General features: G+C 40.9%; 1 protein-coding gene across 2 annotated transcripts; it reads right to left on the reverse strand.

Moving 5' to 3' along the window:
* Positions 1-138: 138 nt before the first annotated feature.
* LOC111650562 (angiopoietin-related protein 1) lies at positions 139-12,192 on the reverse strand. 2 transcript variants are annotated; one of them, XM_023400464.2, is made up of 9 exons: positions 5,654-12,192; positions 4,935-5,175; positions 3,886-4,101; positions 2,418-2,537; positions 2,197-2,311; positions 1,964-2,101; positions 1,511-1,727; positions 1,207-1,402; positions 139-1,133 (listed from the first exon to the last, which is right to left on the reverse strand). In XM_023400464.2, the coding sequence occupies exons 2-9, from the start codon at positions 5,118-5,120 to the stop codon at positions 987-989; spliced, it is 1,335 nt and encodes a 444-aa protein (XP_023256232.1). In that variant the 5' UTR covers positions 5,121-5,175; positions 5,654-12,192; the 3' UTR covers positions 139-986. The 2 variants fall into 2 exon arrangements, with proteins under 2 accessions (XP_023256232.1, XP_087028514.1); XM_087172388.1 differs by lacking the exon at positions 5,654-12,192 and having other exon boundaries at positions 1,207-1,727; positions 4,935-5,114.
* Between the last annotated feature and the right edge of the window lie 12,212 nt (positions 12,193-24,404).

Consider the following 24,404-nt stretch of genomic DNA (forward strand, 5'->3'; position numbering starts at 1 on the left):
CCATAGTCAAATAGTAGTGTGTGTATAGTTAATGATAAGAGTTATCTATTATTTCAGGCTGCTAGGCTGGTCTGTAGCTTAAATCACAAATGGTTTTAGATCTTGAACCATTCTGTCTTTATGAAATGGTGTCCTGTGTGACATAGTACATGAAACATGTAGTCTTTATTGCACAGCACATATGTATGTATACACAGTCCTCCATCTTCTCTGTCTGAGTCTATATAGTGAGACGATAGCACTTATCAAGTCAAAGGGTTGGGGTCTTTTTGTCTAATACAATTCAGTGTTCTTATGTCATGAATGATTAATAGTGTTAATACACTTATTACAATAGAGATTTACACATTTGATTAAATTCATAGTTGGCTGGATTTCAAAGTGAATGGAAAATGGCAAAATATAGACGTCATAAAAAGTACATGCCCACGGCGTATGCAAAGCATCCAGTAAATGGTCTCACATGCTCTGCCAGCCAGTTGTACAGGCCTCCTCTCAGCGTTTGATACTGCAAGCCCCTTCATGCTGTCAACAAGTCGTACAAAATCTGCCTTTTTGTTTTGGCAGAGTTACTAAAAGTGTGTCAAGTATCAAACTAAAGGTAGAAAATAGAAGTACAAAATAAGGAAGAACTCACTTCCCATGACTGAATGAAAAATGTCCATGTCCCAAAAAGAACTCTACAGTTTAAAGTGTGTGAGTCCAAAAATATGCAGCAGAAAATGAGTCCATATTTTGTGAGGAATATCAAGCACACCAGCCGTATTTGCAGATACAATCAGTTCAGAAATAGGAGAGGAGACGCCATTTCCACAGGTTAGTCAGAAGGTTCACTCACTACAAAGACTGTTGTTCACATTCACTTCCCTCTTGTAGAGCTCTGTCAATAAAAACGTCAGTGGATGTCACCATCAGTGTGAAGCCATGTCATCTCCAATGCCAGAGTATTGTTCCTGCGTCCCAACCGTTGTCAAGGTGACAGTGGTTCAGGGTGACAAACGGGATCTGAAGCTGCGTGGGCGGATCATCATGCTGACCTTTCGTAGAGAGTAATAGTCAGAGTCTCTCCAGGAGTGCCAAACGATCCCATCAGGACCCAGCGGCCCCCGTCCTTTAGGGGTGTAGTGGCCTCCCTGCGGGTACAAGAAGTGGTAAGCACACAAGACTTTAACAGTTTAAAGTGAAGGTCAGTCTGTGTGAACTTACCCTGTAGTAGACGCCATTAAGGTTGGCGTAGAAGCACTGGTTGTACCACCAGCCACCATGGGAGATCTCAGCACAGATGTTACCACTGTCTGGTGTGCTGAAGCCCTGCTTGTCGTGGTACCAGCTGAAAGAGTCCTGCACCGTGCCACTGAAGCCTGACACATGGAGACGGTACTGATGCTCCTCATCGTCCACACTGCGCACACACACACACAAACAGAGGAACAGTATGAGATTATGCATGAGATACAGGTGGTTGTGCATGTGTTTGTCACCTGCTTGCACACATGGGCATGACACTGACCTGAAGCTCTGGTAGAGGGCGTGTTTATGCTTGTTGGTCCAGTCCTCCAGGTTGATGCGGAGGCTGTAGTCTCCCTGGGTGCTCAGGTCATGTATGTGGTCATTTCCCAGCCAGAACTCTGAGTGCAGGTCTCCAAAACCGTCCCTGTAGTCCCGCCAGCTGCGGTCAAAGCTCACCGAGCCGTCAACTCGCCGCTGGATCACAGTCCAGCCACCGCCTGAGGCAAAAAGAAGGCAAGGGGAGGAAACCATATGCCATGCTCAACTGAGGACAACAGGTCAGCTGCACATTAGTGTCACATCAGTGTTGCTCAGTGTCACCGAAGTGGAGTGTGTGCATCCCAACACAGAGACTGAAACTCTGGCCGTTCGGTCGAAATATAGTCGAAGCTAAGCCAACTTTCTCTGTAATGTGTCATGTATCGTTCATGTACGTATATTGTATGTGACTCACCATCTGTATCCATGTCACAGTAAACCTCCACAGGCATGCCTGCCAGTGATGGCACTACAGTGTAGAGGCCTGATCTCCTCACTCCATTGTAGTAGATAGAAGCACAGTCTATGGGGCAGTTCCTCACATGCTGAATCTCTGAAGGAAGAAAATGTGAGACAGTAAATCAACAAGGTGGGTTTGGCTCCCTCTGCTGGGAGATCATAGCATGTGAGTTTTCTGGAAGTGTGTACCTGGGTGCAGGGCTTCTTGAGCACTCATGAGAGGGTTGGGCCGGACGATGTTGATCAAACAGCCAGGGCTTCGTTTTACTTTATTCACCAAAAGCGTCAGATTATGGAGCTGGTTCTAAACAGAAAAAGAGTCAAACTATCAACAACCACCTATGTGCTATGTGCTCTTTGCCTCACTGAGAGTGAAATAGTGCTTGTTAGGATAAGGAGACACAGTGTACCTGTAGGTCCAAGATCAGAGTGCCCTGAAGGTGCAGCAGGGTGGTGGCTTCAGCATAGTGCAACTCCAGCTCATGAAAACGCTCTTCCAAGGAGATGTTCATATGGTTTCTCTCCTCACTCTGACATTATCCACGGAAATACACAGATGCACAGCCAAAAACATGCAGTTACTGTGTGACACGGAGTACATGAACAATCAGCAGTTTAAGTGACATAAAAGAAAAAATGTGGCAATTTTTGGCCATGCTGCTGTGCAGATAACATTGATCTTGAAATAACGAATATGAAGTATGCTAAATTGTAAAATAGGTTTATTTTCTTAAAAGAAACAACAACAATTTATATTTTAGATTTTTAGCATTTTAGTTACATTTCAGACAAGATGAGGGATTCTGGCTTATTTAACATGGGTTGTTAATACACTGATCTCAATGTTTATTACTTGTTTACTCTGTTTTGACGTGATTGAAAGTGTAATATAAAAATGTAGTTATTGTAAATTTTGCCTCATTGTGTTACTAAAAATATACAGCAAAAAATCTAAAATTCACAAATCTTGTGGCTTCCTCACCCGTCCTCAAGGGTCACCAGGGTGGAGTGACACTGAAATTGGGTGGGTAACTAAAATAAAGTCCACTAAGACTTAAACTGGCTACTCAGTTTTTCTAGTCTATCTCTATGTAGACATTAAAACTCAAAACATGCGATGTCTGCTGGTGCTCTCAGGACAAAAAGGACGAGTCCTCTGTTCTAAAACCTAAAGCCAGACACTTCAGTATGTGGTCTATTCCTAGCCTGGATATGGAGGATAACACTAACTCCCATTACCACAAACCCTGTAGCCCTCTCCTCTGCCCTCTTCTAATGTACAGCACATGAGTTCTTTCTGCCGTCCACCTGTGGCCAGTGACCGCTCCAGCTGAGACGCTCTGTTTGTGTGGGCTCACTGCCTGAGACGCATGAGGCAACACGTGGAAGAGTAGGAGGCTAATCCTGTTAGTGACTAAGGTCAAGGACATGCTGGGGGGGAAGCCAGCTTGATGACCAGGCACCACGTCACAGTGCAGATGTCTACAAAGGAAATAATGTAATGTCCCTCCTCTAAACTGAAAACACTGACATTTACCAGCTTGTCAGACTATACGGAGAACAGTCTTGTTGAAGTGAAAGACAACAAAGGCTTATTTGATCAAACATCTTATGTCTAGTCTGAAAAGACAGATACTGAGCAGAAGAAATGTTCAACAAAAAGTCTGGTTCTGACATGTATATTTAATACCACACACACTCAAGAACAGAGTAAGTTTATGAGGAGAGAAGTTCTGTTTGTTCTATGAAAAAGTAACCAGTCACATTGCCACAACATCCAGAGAGTCTCCACCTCGACTAGAGCAAGTGCTCAAAGCAGCTGAGAGGATTGTTACTGATAGTTGACCCAGGTCTGTTAAGTCGATATGGAAATCTCACCTGCAGCTCGAGGACTTTGATGCGGTGCCGGTGGTTCCTCAGCTCCTCCTGCAGCTCAGAGATGGTTTCCTTCAGCGCCACAATCTGCTGTTTCCTCTCCTCGTTCTCGTGCAGCCAGTAGGAAACCTCATCGGTGCAGCGAAACATATCCGGGCATCTCTGCTCGTCCAGCTGAGGCAGCGTGGCCACCAGCCGACACATGCCGTTCTCCATCACCTGTTTGATGAGGAAGATTTGATCAAGAGAAACCTCCAGCTTCTTGTCAGACAGGGAACAGACCTGTGTGAGGTCCAGGAAACATGCTGCGGTTTTATCACTGATGATCTCGAGTGGGATGGAAAAAAAATAACCACAGTCTCGAAAATTTAATATATTGAACTGTCTTAATTTAAAATAATTATATCTTAAATGCTTCAGGTCGGGCTTAAATTAACAAAGCATTGTCTGGACTCTAGTTGATGGCCATTTGCTTCTGTCCTGCAGTGGTGGAAAGTTACTAAGTACATGTATTCAAGTACTGTACTTACAGTAATATGATTTTTAGCTGCCACATTATTCCTCTCAACACCCCTCAGATTTGTCTTGTGACCCTCTGAAAGGGCCCGTCCCAGAGGTTGGGAACAACTGCACTAAACTCACTGTATCTTGAATGGATAAACTAGTTACATTTACACAATATTACATCAGTACCAACACTCTAATAATACCACATATAATAATCAGTCAGTCGAAGTATATGTAGACTGTTACTTGTAATAAACTATTTTACATTGTTTTACTTTTACTGGGAAAAAGGATCTGAGTGCTTCTTCCTCCACTTCTGTCTTGCATGTTTAAATATACATGATGTGCAGTGCAGAATGTTACTGCAATCATTAGGTCACTTTTTCAGTTCTGTAAATGTAGTTGGAAATGAAACATTATTGGGTTTTCTGTACACCTGAAATGCTCTTTCATAGAGTTGACACATCTCTGGAGTAAAAGGAGGAAACTGACGACAGTAATAAGATCATTTTGCTGTGTGTATTCTGTATGCTAATAATAATTACCTGGTTAGTGTACTCCCCACACTGGGAACCCCCGCCATTGCGCTGAGTGGTAGTGTTCAGGTTGTCTGCTTTGGCCTCTGGGAGCAACACGATGAGGATACAGAGGGCAGAGCACACGCTCCAGCCCGGGGGGTTGGTTAAAGACAGGAGAGACATTGTTGCCACTCGGTTAGTCTGTCCCTGCATTGTGTGTGAGAAAGGGGGTGGGACTCCGGAGTGTATCAGGCTCTGCTGGCTCTTCCTACGGGGTAAACAACATAAAAGATGATTGTATTATGTTCTTTTCATAGAGCACAGTCTAATTCACAAAGCTATATATGTCTGTCACTTTGTCTCAGTATGACTAATGAGACATGAACGTAGGAAAGTGAGATTAATTAAGAGGAAGGTGATCCCCACAGTCTAACACGTTACTTTAGTTTGTCCTCAGGTAACTCAGTAAACACACACACACACACACACACACACACACACACACACACACACACACACACACACACACGTCAGCTACTGTTATAGCCAAACTGGGGTTCTGGCTTCAACTGAGCTAAATCAGACGGTGATAGTCATCATGGTTTTCTAATTTTCTTAATCTTACTCAATAAATACATAAAGACAATAAATAAAGATGACATGATAAAATGTGGCAGTATTCTCTAGAAGGAACAAACATGTTCATTGTGCACACGTGGCACCTGTGGAAAAGGTGGTGTACTCACCCTGGTTACAGACCATCTCCAACCCCATTCCTGGCCCATTTCAGGCTGAGGGGGTCTCTCCATTTTCTTCTCCCTCTTCTCTGTATCTCTTCCTGAATCGCTTTCTCTCTCACTCTGTGAGCCTCATGCTCATCTTCTTTCTCTCTCTCTCTCTCTCTCTCTCTCTCTCTCTCTCTCTCTCTCCCTCTCTCTCTCTCTCTCTCACTGTCTCGCTCTCTCTGTATCTTAGTCCCATAATCCACCTCTAAGAGGATTCACAGTGACTGAGAGATGGAGAGAGGCAGACAAACAGGGAAGTGGTAATAAAATTAAAAAACTGAGACATAAGAGAAAACACTGCGAGAAAAAGCAACATTGATATTTTCTTTGATAAAACTATTATATATTGTTATATACTGTGCCTTTATTTATTACATGAAATGCTGCAGCCATACAGTATGTACTGAATTGTATTTCATACTTATAACGCTTTTGGGATTTTACTGGATATTGTGAGGAATAAAATCAGTATGTTCTAGATAAATGACAGAAATAGAGAATATAGGTATAATTTGATGCAAGAGTCAGATTATAAAGTAAAACCGAGAGGGATGTATGGAGTCAGTTCACTGCTGGAGAACGTAAAGCACATATATTACATGCATCAGCAAAACACCCAAACACATCACCATATACAGTAAACAAGCATCACCTCCAGGCACAGTAATCCAGCTCAAAGCTAGTGGTAATGAAGGCTGATGTGAGTGGGAGTATGAGGGGTGCTGATCCTATTACAGTAGCCAAGCCGCTCTTTCCATCTTTATACCCTTGACTATGGCTCTTAAACATTCACAGTCTCATTGTTATTAAGAAATAAGCCCTATAATTGCACCCTTTAGGTGCCCCATCCTTTAGGTGCAATTATAATGTAATTAAATTATAATGTAATTAAAAAAATTCCTAAACCATGTTCCTAAACCATGTCTCTGTATTGGGACGGTACAATATCAGTTTGCAACACTACCTGAGGCGCCTCTCTCACACTGTTCTTTGTACTTAAACAGGCCTCGCAGGGAAAAACTTCTGAGCAATCGTGCACTTTTCAAATGGTTCAGCTGTTAAACAAGCTCAGGATTCAGCACGTTACAAACTTAGGTCTTTAACTATTGCAAATGTAGTGCATATAATTAAGATTTTCATATGAGCTCTCAGGAATGTAATATGTCCTTCATTAAATGTTTTGCTATAGTGCTGATAATGTTATGATATACATGCTGTATGCATGTGAGAGAAACCATGTATGTAAGGCCACATGGTGGCACCACGTTACAACTTAGTGACCTGCTGGTCTTGACTGTGCTGATGAGGAGCTTCCTCACTGAAGTGAGCAGAGAAACAATACAGACTTCAGAGAGGTCTGTAAAGCCTGGTGGTATGGGATGTTTATCTGGCACCAGAGCCAAAAGTTGTGCTGTTGACATATGTTGCATATCCTATAAACAAGTTTTTTGATTAATACATTTCTTTTCAAATATTCATTTATTTATATTTAGTTTGATGAAGATAATGTCTTTGAGAATATTTGTGCCAAATCTAAACAAATTCCCTCTGAGCGTTACTGAGATATCACGTTCACGAGGCCAAAACTGTGTTTTGTGAGGTCACCGTAACCTTTGACCTCCTCAATCCAATCAGTTCATCCTTAAATCCAAGTGAACATTTGTGCAAAATTTAAAAAAATTCCTTCAAGGCATTACTGAGCCATTGCGTTCACGAGAATGGGACGAGCGTAAAGACGGATGTACAGACGTAGAGACGTACGGACAGTCGAATGGACAACCCGAAAACATAATGTCTCCATCCCTGGCTGTCGTCAGCGGAAGAGATCAAACATTTGGCATATTTACATTACTTTTGTGGCCACAACTGGTAACTACAGGATGATCACACATTGAATTTGCCTTAATTTCCCAAGATCCTCTCGAGGTAGTTCCTTTCAAGCCTTTATCATGTTTATCTGTGCCATGCTACAATGTACTGTAATGTCAGGTAACACAAGCTGGTAAATTAACAGCTGTTAATGCTAATGTTGGCTATGTAGCATTAGCTAAACTGACAAATAGCTCCTTTAAGGGCATAAGTGTAAAGGTGAAGTTTAGTCAGTCTGGCCTTTTATTTATGGACTTTTCAATTCATTTAAAACTGCTACTGCGATGAACACGATGAAATGCTGTTCACTTATATTTCATGCATTTAAAGCGATTCACCTTGCTGAATTATTCATAACACAAAAAAGGCAGGACAACATTTGTCAAGATTCAAAGTGGATTTTTGCGACGCGTTGACATCGAGCTGAAAGCTGAGGCTGAGTGATGTGACAGTCTGACAGGATGGAGGACAGGTGGTGATGTTTTAAGAAGGAGGTGGAAGGAGAGAGGATGGCGGTGGGAGGTATGTCACTATTTGTGTTGGGAACATGATGCACGTGTAGAACAACGTGAAAAGAGTAGGAACAAATAAATAGAATTCAAATTGATTTATCCAGCTCTCTTCTTCTGACTAACAATGAAAGACCTTTTGCTGAAAGGCTAACTGCCCTCTTTGAACCTAAAGACCAATCATGTGTAAGTAAGGCGCAAATGTCCATTACACAGGGTGAAATAAGTGTTATGAGGATAAAGCTGTTGCTCTACACTGACGTGGAATGAGGGTGCTGCGCTCAGTGAGTCTCTCAATTTGGTTTAAATAAGCTCTGGTTAAATAAGATGACTGGTTCATGGAAAAGAAACTAATTTATGAATAAATGTGAGCTTGTGTGTTTGTGTACGTAGCTCAGAGAGAAAGAAATGAGACTAATCATACAAACCTAGTGAACTGTCTCAGCTCACACACAGCATGTTACTCCTTTGCTCTGACACAACTTGCTCTGTATGACTTCATCTCTCCGATGTACACAGATTAGGGACGTTAACCTCACATTAACCCTTTAACCTCAATAAACCAAATATGAATAAACATAATGAATGCAGATGCTTTCCTACAGTGTATGGGGAAGAGGTCACTGAATGGTTTAGCATGAAAATGATGGGAATCTTATGCTACGGCCTTCACAGTCACAAGATTTCGATCTGGCTTTTGGCCCATTAAACTTTATAGCTCCTTTATTCACACTCTTCAGATTCGTGATCTGTGTGTCTAAATGTCATGAACAATATTAGAAAGGAAGCAAAGCCTACAAGCTATAAGACAGTCAATTCGACTCTGCCACTACACTGCAACATGCTGGATATCCATGGCACCCTTTACATCTAAATCATGTACCGCAGTTGTTGGTACTCTGCTCGCCATTTTCCTGTGTACCCGCTGCCACAAAGCTATACTGTCGCTTGCTTATGCTGCTGCACCTGCTGCTGCTGTTCATTTAGTTTATGAGCCTCACCTCCACCTGCAGCCTCCGAGTTCCTAAGGGGGGGAGGTCTGTTGCCATCGCTCACGCTCCCCGCTGTGCTGAGCTTGGTGTTTCCTTGTGGGGAGCAATGAGGTCAGAGCCAAACATTAATGCTGCACATATTCCTCATTCACTGTTGTAATCCATTTCATGTGAGCTGGGGCTGGCTGTACTGCATACAACATTATTTACTCTATATGAAATGTTAGCATGTGCATAAATTGAGCAGCTACCTATACCTAAACTAATAAATGAACAGTCACACCTTGGGGGGATTATTGATAAGCCAGAGTGTATCGACCCACACATTCCTCAGTTTAAGAATGAACTTTAATTTCCTTTTAGACGCATGAAATGAATCACGCCTCTTCAGGGCAGTTTCAGTCCCTCTGAACTGGCTTCGTCGAACAACACAGTCAGGCTTCAGAGCTCTGGCTGAGGGGCTGACATTTTCTTGAGAGAAACTGTAATATGGTCCTCATTAGCAACAGAAAGAGGGGGAGCTTTTGTCGAGTGTAATTCAACAGTGCTGCTGGGTACAAGACATAGATTTTACTGGACAGAATGCTTTAAGCCTCTGATAACAAGATGAATATTTACAGATGCATGAGTTATTTCCAAGAGCCAGCAGCACTGGGACCTGCAAGCTTAACCTATTGCTTTCCAATAAGATTGCTTGTGAAGGCTTCCCTTAGCATTGATCACAAGTCGTGTCACTGTGATGCACAGAATACAGAGAGTCTCTGAGCTCTGCTTGAATCAATCAATCAATCAATCAATCAATCAATCAATATTGATCAGTATTCATCACGTGTCTGCACCATTCTCTGGATGGATATTTATCTGGAGCACATGCCATTACACCAGGCAGTTACTCAGCATTATGCAACCACATCCATCAGATTTCCATCTCTGTTTTGTCTCACACACACACGTGCGCATGTGCACAACACACACACACAGCCATACATTTCAAGGACTAGCCTATGCTTTTCAGCTGTAATAAATGTAGGAGACACTAGACTTCTATTCATCACTGTGCTACCCCTGCTTTCATGTATCAACGTTATTTAAAAATCTTTTCCTTATTTTTCTTATTATTAATTGGTGCTGCAATCATTGCAGCTGTTATGACTAATAACATTATTACACCTACAAGTATCACCAGACCATTACAACAACCAGTCTGAGGGTGCTTGAATACAACAGTCTCTCTCTCTCCTCTCTCCTTCACATCTGTCCTCTCAACCCAACCGGCCGAGGCGGATGGCCGCCCACCCTGAGTCCAGTTCTGCCTGTTGGCAACTGTTGGGTGGCTGTACACTTTGACAAGTGACACTTGCAACTGGTGTTGTAGAGGGGAAGATAAAGCCATAAGATGTAGAGGGCCTATCCAGTACAAACCCAAATCGGACGACACCAAAAGACACGCTGCAGAGCAGAAGTAGGAGCAGGAAATTGGCTTGTCAAAGAAACCGCTTTTTCCTGAGGCCTGAACGACTGTCCAGTTAGCCGCCCTCTAAATGTCTTCTGTGTAGCTGACCATTCCAGTTTCCTGACAGCAAAACAGCGAGTCACAGCAGCGAGTTTAGAGGGTCCCTCCGGCTGATCCAATCTAGCACCAACCCACCTTAACACACCCATTGAATAAACTCTGAATTAACTTCGGTTCTGTCCAGTCACAAACAAGAAGTGACGTCCCACTCTTTCTGTAATCTGAAATGTTTTGTGTTGTGTGAAGTTTTGTTGTGTTTTCCAATGAACGACTGTGATTGTCGAATCACAGTGGGGACAGAGGATCTCCTGAACCGCTCTGTTCATCAAAGCAATCAAAACAAGCTGCTCTAATCCAAAGAGCCATTATTCCAAAGAATAATTTTAAGATGAAGCAGCGTACCTGAAGATGGATGTTTTTAACAATTACAATCTTTCGTTCCTCCTCTGCTTCACTATCCTTTTTCATCAGGGCATCTTCTTTTTCAGCCCACAGATTTTCCATCTCCTTCTGTCTCCTCTCCCCGCTCTCCTCCCCCTCGACAAGCTCCTTCTTGAACTTCTCCAGAGCGTTACACCTGTTTATGCTCTGGTTCAGTTCAGTCTCTTTGAGGCTGAGCTGGGATGAAATGATCAGATTCTCCTCAGTGCGAACTTTAAGACTCTCTCTCTCTCTCTCTCTCTCTCCCTTTTGTTCTCTCTGATAACTTCCTCACTCTCCCTCTTGTACTCTTCCTGGCCTGCCTTTGTGGCCTCTTGAGCCTTTTCCAACTCCTTGATGTTTTGTTTGGCCATGTACGGCTCTCTCCCAAGCGTCCTCTGCAGGCACCCGTTCTCTTGCATCAGTGTTTGGTTTTCTTCCTGCTGGCTGGCAATCTGATGTCTCAGTGAAATGTTTTCAGTGGCCAGCTTCAGATCATCTTCTTTAGCGGACAGCGGGGCTTGTCTGAGAGAGTGCACACCCCAGCTGGGAGGCACTCCTGCGGGTGGCAGGTAATGCTGTGGCCTGGTAGTGTTGCCATTCTGAACTCTACCACATGCCTGAAATACAATAATATACAAGTGTTTCGCTTAAACTAGTCTCATCCTCAGTGGTGGAGGATGTACTCAGATCTTTTTATTTAGTAAACGCAGCCAGTAATCAACTGGTGTACAAATACTCTGTTACAAGAAAAACACATGTGGACCAATAAACTTTCAAATTAACTTACACTGAATAATTACAACAAACAAACATGTTCCAGTGTTCATACCTGACTATTGTTATAACGGTTTAATGTCTTCATGCAGTTCCTATCGGTCATTGATAGATGTTGATAAAGACTGCACATTACTTTTAGCCCTTATAAATTAAATGGATAAAAGCAGCTTGAAGTGAAATTATAACCTGAATGCACCACAGGGATGTATTAGTACTAAAGCAAAAGGCAGAAACAGCGAGAAAAGATGGCTCGGTCTAACACAGACTGTTTGTGTCTTTGATGTTAACCGCCTCAGAGCTCATCCTCTCAAATTGAAGGGGGGGCGCATTATAGCAAATGGACACATTGTGGTGAAGCATTTTATTTGATAACTTACTCCTGGCTGATTTTTTTCCTGTGCTTCCAGCACCTTTTGGAATTGGATGGACTGTTATTTCTCTAGCTGACCTTAAATGCAACACCTGTTGAGGTGTGAACTTAACAATTCACCCATGATATTCTTTTCACCATTATATTCTCCACCAGCGAGAAACCTGAGGGCTTCTTCTTCCTTTGCAATAGGCACTGATTACAGTCACAGTCCACTTCAGAAACATCACCTGCCCTCATTTAACATGTCTGTGGCGTGTTGGCAGGCTCATCAACCACACCGCTGCCTCGCCTGAGGACAGAGTTAACCTACTCTTCCACACTGCAGCGTGGAGGAGTAGGTTAACTCATGTCTTTTCAGACATAGGTTATTTATGCAGAATGCATTAAGCACTGACTTCATTGCTATAGCTCTGACTAGATAGGGTATTTAGAAAACAATGTCTTGTCAAATATCTCATCAAAATGTCAAGATTAAGAGATTTCAAACACATCGTGGGTATGATATGAACATTTTTTAAAAGTTAAAACAAAGAAAGAAAGAAAAATGTCATATGGTGAAGAGCAAACAGCAAAGCTTTTAATCACCAACTTATTTTGTTGGTCAAATCCTTAACAACTATGACAACCATCTTAGTCATTTTTTTTTTTAAAGATGACTAAAGATACTACACATTGTCACTTGATCCATTGTTACTGTAACCATACATATGAAACATTTGGATGTTATTATTAAAAACTATCTTTAAAATGCACATTTTATCATAACACCTGACGTGTGTGTGTGTCAGCTGAACATCTTGGGTTTAATTCTGGTCTGTTGTGTTTTATGACAAGCTGACAGTTACATCATGCACAGCTCCATCTTTCCTCAACCCTAGTTTCCCCTCACCTCCTCTAGTCGTGCCATTTGTGTCTCCAGAGGACAAACCCAGCTCGACCTCAGCTTCACAGGACAGAAACAACATTTCACACGCATAGTGCTCCGCCCTGAACTGACAGACCATGGGGGATGTGTGTGTGTGTGTGTGTGTGTGTGTGTAGCACACTGTAGAAACACACTGAAGGAAGCAGGATCATGTAACTGAGAGAAGAAAGGTTTGACAAACTGTGTATTAACCTGTAGCTTTACATGTCACTTTAACTCCACGTATACAGGTACAGTCACCCTAACATGATCGTATCTTTTCAACACGCAGAGTGATTGAGAGCACTGAGTTCAGAATAAGCGACATAATTTCTGTATGAATGGAAAGGAATCTATTTATAAGAGAGAGGTACAAGTAAAAGGCGAATCACTCAGCATACAACAGAGAGATCAAACACGAAGTAAGAAACAGGAGTATTATTGTCAGCATTAAAGTCAGTATTCCTGAGACTATATAAAAGTGTCTGCTATGTGTCACCCGAATTTCACTTTAGATAATTACTGTCATATGTAATTACTGAGATTTTGATACTTCTTCCCTTTAACTTTCAACACATAAAAATTTGTCTCTGACAAATGAAAATGTTGCATGAATAAACAAATGATTTTATCAAGATCAGAAAGGGAGTGGTTTAGACTTCAGGAAAAATTCAACTTGAATCCATATTTTCTTAATGAGAACAATAGCATTTACTTTCACTTCTGCTAAAATATTCACACAAAAAAATCCTCTTACCCTAATGTGTTCAGTGAATAAGCGAGCTTGATTTTTTTAAGAGACAGCTGATAGCACTCCTCCAGCTGTTTTTGCACCAATGTTCCAGATGTTCATCATCATATTGTTTTTGCTCAGCCTTTGTTCTTACATGCACCGAAGCTGACATTCCTTATTTGATTCAGTGGCTGCCTTTCTTTCTTTGGAGTCCTCTGGATGAGATGCAAATTAAAAGCAACAGGAATAGAAAGATAATGTAACGAGGTGGTAGAAAGCAGCTGCTCAGCGGAGCAACAGGAAATCAACAAGACTAATAGTCTAGAGCTATGCTCTGTGAGGCTGCACTGAGGCACAGCGGTGCTTTGAGGTAAATGCTAACATTAACAAGCTAACATGTTGATGTCTAGCAGTTCTGCTGTTTGCTAAGTTTGCCATTTTAGTTTAGTGGTTTAGCATGCTAACATTTGCTAAATAAGTGCAAAGCACAGCTGAGGGAATGTCAGGTATTATGTCATAAACCAAAATTTGAACGATGTTGGTGTTAGAGAAGAAGTTAAGAGTTTGCCAAATTTAATGTAATCCATCCTGAGCAGGATGTGAAGATCTGAACCACGTTTCAGCCACTGGGGATCAAGAATGTCTGAAAATTTTGACATTCCTTCTTCTCTAATTCTTAGAAATGGGGTATTTTTAAACTCAGGCTACTCTCGGTATTTTGTCTAAAATTTGATGAAAGCTACTGATTAAATCAGAGTTATTTTTGTCCCCACTTGATGCCCCTGTGTCTGTCTACATGCCCTCTGGCCATGGGGACACTCGAAGATCGAACACAAAAAGAGCAACACCACATACACAAACAAAGGTTATGTAAGACCTCAGCAGTGGTAAAACTGGTGAGTCACGACACACTAGTGACCTGTAAAATGCTGAACTCAGCTAACTCACATTACTTTGCTTGGCATGAATATTTTCGAGACTTCCACTGCTAAACCGAAAATGTACCAATATGTGGCTGCTCTCCAGCAGAATGAAGGTCCGAATGAATGTTTTATGAATGCAAAGTCTCTTTGTCTCTGTCCCTGATCTCTCCCTGCTGATGACGTAATAAAGGACTGCGGTTTTGTGTCAATTGCATTATCCATACTGACTCGTTCACTGCCTGCCAATGCTTCTTCTGATTGCTCAGAGAAGATAAAAGGCTGCCTCTATTATGACAACACACACACACACACATGCACACAAACACACAGGTCACTGATAGTGGGCAAGAAACTGAGACAAGAGGAAGGAGAACTGAAAGATTTGTATCGTATTTTATTTCAACACTTTCAATAACGAAATAAAAATCACGACCTAGCCTCTCTCCACAGCTTTTCTCCTGACTTCAGAGTGTAATCTGTGGAGAGAAATTATTCTCAGTGCTGGTGAGACATTTACAGGATTAATGTTAGTTGTTAATATGTAATATTGGATTAATGACTTTGGAAATTGGAAATGTATCTGCAGAATAATGACATTCATTCAAATGCTGTGTATGTGTTTGTAAAATGGTTTTACGTTTGTTCAAATTTGTCACCAGTTCACACTGACACAAATTTCTCTAAAATCTGGGCGCTGTGTCCCTGACTCCTACCTGTGAAGATCCCGCTCTCTCTGTGAGATCACACTGACCTCATTGACCTTGCTTTGTGTTCCTGTTTTGTTACTTGACAGAAATCAGTTGTTGTGCACTTGTTGTGCTTTGTGCACTTTTTGTTTTGTTCTTGAGCCGGGCCGAGCCGAGCCGCGACAGTGACTCACACTTGAAGAGTTTTATGTAATCAAGTGTCAAGTCATTGTCTGTGTGAGTGAAAATGTTGAAACTGTTTAATGCTTTTCACACTGAATTAGAGCAGCAGCAGTGGATTCTCTGTCGCCTCGCAGCACAGAATTGAACTTATTGCTAATTAGCAGGATTTTGTAGACAGGTGAAAACCTTGTATCTCCCTGTTGGCGGATTTTGTGACCTGAAAGAAATTCAGATTGACCAGTGAGCATTTTAAGGGTTTATGCAGTGGATTTTAAGGCAGTGTCACTAACAAAGACCACACCATTAAAAATATGGATCTACAATAATTTATTGTATGATATAGATGGAGGTGACCCAAGATAATGTATTATTATTATGAATGATATTGGATGGATTGAGAAATGACGGTCAAGGGATGACGTGATGAAGGATGAAGGAAGTAATGGATGGATTGTTGGGATAGTTGATGGGCCGATGTTGACTGGTGGCGGAAAGACAGTGGGGACCAACGGAAGTCGAGACTGACTCTTCATATACTGGATGAATAGAGCCTCGTAGTTCCTGTATTCGGACAAAAGAGAGAAAAGAAAAAGAAATAAGTGGGGAAACTGAGCCAGAAGAGAGAAGAAAGGATAAAGTGTGCTTAAATGCTTTTGGTTCGAAAATGGGACGAGTACACAAAGCCTGTACTTCGGTTCAGCCACTTGTATTCAATGTGGTGCCAACTGGCTCTGAGTTGAAAACAACGAGGGACCGAGTCTCATGGGTTTCCACTGTTGTGGATAGGTGTGTTTTTCCCATCCACACAGCCCAGCCTAAAAGCACAGGTAATAGAATTGGATGTCGGGCATTCTCCCATGATAATCACTGAAATGACCTGGTTCACTTATATCGACACCCAAAAATGGATCTGCACCTATTATCCAGTGGCCTGGTGGCTGAGTGGTTACAATGCATGCCACATAGCTGCAACATCCATGGTTTGAATCTGGCCAAGGACCTTTGTTGCAGGTCATACCCCTTTTCTGTCTCCCCTCTATTTCCTGTCTGCCTATTCATCTCCAATAAAGGCAAAAATGCCCAAAATAATATTTTGCACCAAATATGGATGCCTATTTTATATTACTCTTTAAGTCTGTCTGTCACTGTTTTCTGTAGCTGTCCTTTGCATTTTATTTTCTTGTGTTTTACCGTTGCAAAGCAGGAATGTGGCAGTAATATTGTGTATGAAATGTTACATATGTGTATGCATCTTGTCGACACAGGACAGGCATCGATAAACTGAGAAAACAGGAAATATTGTTTGCTGCCTCTTCTATTTTTCAGGATTTGTCAGGTAATTTCTTTTATGTCACATTATGGGTGAGAAACTTCAAATGGATGTAAGACTGTTTTTGAAGAGGTAGCTGAAACATATTTATACTTGCCAGGAATGACTCCGAACATGTCAAGAATGTAGATACAGTACATCGACAGAAACTTAACGCCAATGAAAGTTAATCACTGGCTCAGTTTGGTTGATGTAAAAATTTGGAAAAAGACAGTGTAAATGAAGCCAATGAAGAAACAGAAGTGGTATATAGAAGTTTAACAGTGAAACGTAATGTCAGTTCTGTTCAGAGTTAAGACTGGCTTGTTCACATTGTATCCTGTTATTCTCTGTTCTCTTAAATGTGCTTTTTTGTGGTTGATTGTCAACAGTCTGTGCGAGATAATAAGGGATAATTGGTAAGAAGGCATAAAGGGAGAATGACATCCTCAACAGACAGCAATGTGTTGCCTTGCGACTGTGTGGACAGTAAATGTGATAAAAGTTTAATTTAACACTCTTACTGTCTTACATGTGCGTGCTGCCATGCAAATAAACAAACAGGCAATTTATACAATGTGTATTTATATATTTATGTACACAAATAAACATATTAAGCTGTACCTCCAGAAATTATTTCAATGGGATCTTTTTCATTTTGGTTTCCTCTTTGCTGATGTTAGATCAGTGGTTCAGTCCAATTCAGTTTGATTTGCTGCAGGAAGAAGGCGTGGCCAACAATGTGACCCAGTGTAAACAGACAATAAAACAATAGCAAACAAGAAAAACTAAGATACAGACTGAAACATTTTTTGGTGAGCAACATGCACTAAGTAAGTAAGTGTAAACGCAATACCCAGCAACACATTTCATTTTGCCTGACATGACCTAGTAACCATGGCAACAAAACCACATAGTCATCTGTGGAGAGGAAAGAGTCTCCTTCCTGTTCAGATGAAGTTGAAAAAAACCATCATGAAGATGAACAGAGAGACCAAGAATGGGTGTTTGCATCAGGAAAGAAGAAGATGCACAGAATGACGCTGTCTTCTTCTGCTCTCTCGACTGACAGTGAGTGATGAATTTTAAAAGCATAACTCCATCCTCCCACTCTGGCCTTTTAACTTATTGCTCTGTCTGCCCACTTTGTGTTCTAATCACAGCAGCATGCTTCCTTTTTCATTTGCATAATGATAATGACACGAGGAAAGTGTGTTTGTGTGTGTGTGTGTGTGCAATGTGTTTGCCCGTTCTGCAGCCTGGCAATCTGTAATTAGGATTCTGCTGCCTCTGTTAGGTCTATTAACAGCTTTTACTGGGTATCCCCATTCCTAGCAACAAGAGACTAATTACACGGCTTAAAAGCTGGGAATCCTATAAATGACTCATCGTTCATTACAATCTAATCTTTTAGGTCAAATATAGACAATGAAATCATCCTCACAGTGGTTTTCAGATTAAAGCTATAACCTGTGATTCATAACTGTTAATGAAAAAAATCAGGTGTTAAAAATTGTAAATATAAAAGAGGGGGGGGGGGGGGTTATACGACAGACTGTTGTGGCATTTGGCAGTTTTGGTAGTTTGTGATCCACTTCAAGAACGCAAAGTCAGAACTACCACCAATCCAAATCATGCAAGTTATTTTTAGCAGAGCAGTGCTTTGAGCTAAATGCCAACATCAACATGCTAACATAACCATTGTAACCGTGTCAGTTTAGCGGTTAGCATGCTAATATTTGCGAGCACTTGTGTCTGTGTGCAGTGTTAGCACTGTAGACACAATGTAGCACTGTATAATGTAGGGTGTGATGGGAAAGACATTAGACATTCAATGGCAAAGCTAGTCTGTAATATTTGATGTCTTATACCCAGAGGACGGAGTGAGTTCTCTTGAATCCATGAATTTCAGGTTGGATATTAATTCTGTCTTAGTCAAAGACATTAAATCCAAATTGCTCTCAATTGCTTCTACATATCTGAAGTCAGAGCTTTGTCTATAAGTGGTAAGGTCACGTCTAATCATGTCTGCTCAATCTGAGAAGTGGTCATTATTTTTCATATTTTATTCATGAAGTTAAACATCTGGTACTTTGACCGAGTTCTGGACTGAGGAAAATGAATGCTTTGTTGAGGGGGTTTGTGAACATGTTTCTCAAGTTGAAGCATGAAAGGTGATATATGAATATATTGTGGACACAAGTTCACTAAAAGTTTAAGGCACTGGGTATATACAGGTGTGTGCAGTATATATAGTATATAGGTGAGTTAGAGGAAAAATAGTAATCCATTTTACAAATGCAATAAACAGAGAATAAGATGCTTTCACAAGCGATGAGGTATTATCAGTTAAATCAAATAGATGAGAGGGTTTTATTTAAAGTCATGTTACATGTCTGCTGGTTTAAACAGGCAGATACAGAGACAGACCCATAGATAATTAACACGGGAAGCGTAGAGCAAGAGGGATGAGGGAGAGGTCAGACTATTCGATGAAGTGCCTGTTAATAGCTTTATATCTGTTAACTGCACAAACCAGCACATTCAAGGGCGTAATATTCATTTCAGCTGTGGAGGAGACGTCTACTGGGAACTGCTCGAGCCACGACAGCTTTAGTGTGTAGGAGTGGTGTGTTCCTACAGTTCACTACGGCACACTGCTTCTTGACTCTGTAACTCTTTGGTATACCTAAAATTACAACCTGACCTCAAAAGTATGAAAAAGGAAAATGTTACACACATTGTATTTACACAGTGGTAGTGGTCATTGAATATTTTTGTCTGACTGAACCTACAGTTTTCTCATAAGGGCTGCTTTGCCTTACACACACACACACACACACACACACACACACACACACACACACACACACACACACACACATACACTTAAAAAGCTGTACACATGCCCAGTCCCTCTATTTCTGTCTCTCTTGTTTTTCTCACACACACACACACACACACACACACACACACACACACACACACACACTCATTCTTATATCTAGTGTGCGCAAACTATACTATTATATATATCACAGATATTATATATGCTCTCTAATTAAAAATTTTACACTACTAAATCTATTATGTATGTTTTAATTGAAAAAACTTCATACTCAAATCATGTTGTCATGACAACATGTAATGGCTACAGGGTCAAGGAACAGTTCAACATGTAGTAGTAGTTAATGATAATAGTTAAAGATACCATTTCACATGTTGATTGTAAAGTAATTTAGCCATAAAATTCACTTTGTGATATTGTCACCGAACACTTCAGTGAGTTATGTGGAAAAGTTTTAACTTCCACAACAGTGGATGTCTTGACTGCAGTCAGAGTGGGAGGGAGAGTAAGGGTGATTTAAGAGACAAGGATTCATGTAATTTGTGTTGTCAGTCAGCTCGTGCTCATTTGATTCTCCAAATTTTATAAGACTGTCTGAAAGCCCAAAGACCTGTGCCTACCTCTTACAGGCATAAGACAAAGATAATGAAAACTGCATTCTTGAATTAAATCAAGGTTTATATTTGAGTCAGATGAGAAGGGTAATTTGATTTCCCTAAATTCAAGGGTCATTCATGGGAACAAACCCAGCAGCCTCCACTCAGGGCGAGTCTCTCATCTCTCTCAGCAGAATCGTACCTACTGGCATGCGTTAGAGATATAGTGTGATAGACAGTCAGATAAAAGATAGGAATTACACGTGCTCTCAATAAGATTTGAATGTAGGATAGCAGAAGCTTTTTCATTTCTACTCTCAGTGTGAAAGGCTTTCTCTCTTCAACAATGCAGCGGCTGCAGTGAGGACAATGTGTATGGGGAGATTATGAAACACATAAAGTGAAATGTTGCATGTTTTAGTGCTGCCTCGACAACTTCTTACATATGACGTGTGTTTTGTAAATGTTGTAATATCACACTCTTACACCCTCTTTTTCAAGTGATGAGGTACATTTCATAGTTTAACATTTTCCATCAGATTATATACTCTTATTTTGGTAATGTATATCTGTCACAAATCAGTTCATCTGATTATAGGCTGCTGCACACCAGAATACTAAAACCAAAAGCATTCCTGCTCTTGGTAGCACTTCAGTGGCTGACAAATTGCAAGACTGAGAAAGGTAGGAGGTTGTGATTTTTCTTTAACTGGTTTCATTTTCCAGTATTTTCATGGTTCACAAATAACTCTGAGAGAGAGGTTCAATACATGTTTGAATCACAGATACATTTGATTAATTTTCCATCAACAATTTGGGTTTTCAAGGTCCATAAATTCAAAATCCACCACCAGATCATCCATAAGGCCACGGGTCTGGCTCAGCAGACCACACATAAAGTTCAGGCTCGTAGATGGAGAAATGATGGAAGTCAAATTTTAGATGAAATGAAATGATGTGTGTAGAAGGAGATTCAAGGTGAATGATAACCTCAGTGTCCAAGGACACAATCATTCTTCCCTGATTTAATTTATTTTGAAAGGCAGCATCATTAAAAAAAAAATATATAATACTGCAAAGGATTCCAGTTTTTGCAAAATGTAATTTCTGGCTTCCATCAAATTTCAAAAGTACATGCTTCTCTCATTTGGACAGAAAGCCACTGACATACTGTGACCAGAAATGACCAAAATCAACAATATGTTAGTCTGTACCTCAATAGTTTGTGTGGCCCAGACTCACAGACTCACTCTCATTCCTCAATTTCCTAAACGAGCTGGGGAATGTAGCTAAGAGATGAGAGTACATGGGATTGAGTCAGAATAAACGAGGAAAGGTGTTTTTAACACAACAATGGGATTTGTTGACATTTAGAAAATAGAAACTATAGAATATCAGAAGTGTTAACCTTTAAGTGAGCAAAGAAGAAACAGAGGAGCTTCACCTTGGCAGTTGTGCATCTGAATAGTCCAGATAGGAGCATCACCTTTCAACACTGTGTGCTCTCTGCTAGGTGGTACTCCATAAATACCTTGGGTTTATCTAAAAATGAATTGGAAAAATTATTAAGCAGAATGGAGTTGAGATAACTTGTATTTAATGACGGCTGATAGGTAACAGAAGGTACTTACAGTATTGTACCTCATTGTTGTTCGGTCTCACATCGTGCCCTGGCTCAGCTAATGGAGCTTGAGATGCCCGGACTGTCTGAGAGAGAAACATTTGCAATTACAGTCCACACCATGTTATTTTCTGGAAATTGCCTCGGGCAGTTGGTGAGACGGCTACATTAGTTGCAGAGCTGTAAACAACATTCAAGTCCCACTCTGGTCCAACACCTCATTACGCAACACTTGAGGTATGAAGAAGAAACACTGTCTGAGAATCATAGTTCATCTGTCCCTGAAATATCAGATGCTGTAGTCATCTAGTCAGCTGCTCCTCAGGTTGGCAACCACACTTGAAAAAAGAATGAACAGCCCACAGCGCTTAAGTTTCACAGTAGTGTGAAGAAGAGATAGTAGGAGTGAACTGCTCATTGTCGCTGCAGACCAGACAGCGCTTGTTCAGAAAAATACTAATATTTTTTTCTTCTTTGAACTGCAGCAGGGAGAAGGAAACTGCAGCCTCAGGAGAAAGATGTTTCCTGTGGAAGCTTCTGCTCAGCACACAGTACCGTCTGTGATAAAGGCTTTCTTTTCAGCAAACACTACATTTTAATCTCAGCACCTTGATGACACCCTCACCGTGAAGACTATAGTCCTTTTCATCCACTGAGTAGTGAAGCTCTATAGTTAACATACCACCGGGTCTTCTTTCTAAGGCATCTCATCCAAATGTGAAAAGCTTTTTGTGTTCTGCCCCTTGCACCTTACCAGGGCCTGTATTCAGTTCTCCGTTGAATCAAAGAAGAAGAGATATTATAGCTTTTGAAAAGTGCATACCAGATGAATTGTGAAGTGCGGTCATCTACAGTAAAGTAACTATTACTGGTGTGTGTGTAGTATGGAAGCAAGGTGCGGGTTTGCAATTCAGTTGCCCAGCAACACAAGCTGCAGTTACTGTTGCGATATCACGCCTGTGTCACGGGCACCAAGGAGCAAATATATGTCAGTCAGGGTTCAAATGCTTAACCTCTGTTTGTCGTGCGCTTTAAATCAGCATCACATTTAGAGGAAATCATATCCTCAACCTCAACTTTATCCTCATTCTGCTCATTGTTGTGTAACCAAAATGAGAATTTGTTGTGAGACATGAGTTTCACACCTCTTACAGTCCTGTTGGTGCATGCAGAGAGAAACATACTGGGCGTCATTGCCAGATATAGCAACAGCTCCGATTTTTCTGTCAAATGCAGCGTGGTGGTTTTGCAGACTGTGACGCTGCTAAATGCATTGTCACATACCCGCAGAGCATCCTACTCTACATCACACCTACAGGTGGAGCTAAATATGTCAGACACTGTGCACTCTCCTGTCTGACTGAGCCTGGGACCTTTTCTTAGGTCTGCTCAATCACTTAAATATAATGAGTTCAATTTCTCTGTAATAATAAAAAACCTCGGTAGTGCTCTCTTCGGACTATCTGCACTTACCATTTGAGGTTAAACGGCACAAGAGCGATTACTGTGACATGATGCGAGCAGAGAGAGACGTGGACACACAGGAGCAGAACAGGCTGCAATTAATTTCCAAAGTGTAGAAAACAGAAAATGAAATGAATGAAGAGCTTTGAGGAGAAATATAGACAAAGGGATATTATTACTTTTTTTTTTTTTAAACTTTCTTTATGACAATAACTATATGACTAAAATGCAGATTAGCAGATAAGTCATATAAGAGAAAGGGCTGGTGGGTGGTGTACCAGGTTTTTGGGGAATTTTAGGAAGGTTTTGTCTTATTAAAGGGCTGAGCTGTTTTAAATGTCAGTACTCATCAAAAGAAATGACAGCAGCTTTTCAATGCCTTCTAAACAATGGGCCTATAGTGATACTGGTTTTATGACAAATTTAAACATTCTTCATACAAAACACAATAAGCTGCACTGATCATTTCCCAGTTGTTTCCCAGTTGAGACTTGCCAAATGTGTGAATTAACAACTTATCCTCATTACATTGATAGAAATCATAACCTGGTTGCAATAATGTTTCCTACAAAACATATTTGCTGTCACAGTTTAGTTGTATAGAAATGTAATTCCTTGGAGACAGGGTTACAATGGGAGTTTTATGCTTGAGGAATAATGTAAATCAGGTTTTGGTTATTTTACGGCAGAATTCATCCATTATTAGTTTTAGTATTTCCATGGGATTTGTTGACAAAAAGAAAAATATATAATAAATATCACCAGATTTACCCTTTAATTGTTACTACACCTGAGCAACTGGCAGCAAAACAGACAGGATATAATCGTTGATTAATTTCACATACAGACTGCTGCGGGTAAACAGAAGGCCATGGATTAACATCTGGTTAGCCCATATCCATTCCCTACCAGCATCATTTCCACACAGATGGCACCTGCTTCCTGGTGTGAGATAGGAGAAAGTACACAACACATGGAGATGAATTCCA

The sequence above is a fragment of the Seriola lalandi genome, unplaced genomic scaffold (genome assembly GCF_002814215.2).
Source record: "Seriola lalandi dorsalis isolate HSWRI2012SDOR001 ecotype SW California unplaced genomic scaffold, Sedor1 jcf7180002052504, whole genome shotgun sequence".
Lineage (NCBI taxonomy): Eukaryota > Metazoa > Chordata > Actinopteri > Carangiformes > Carangidae > Seriola > Seriola lalandi.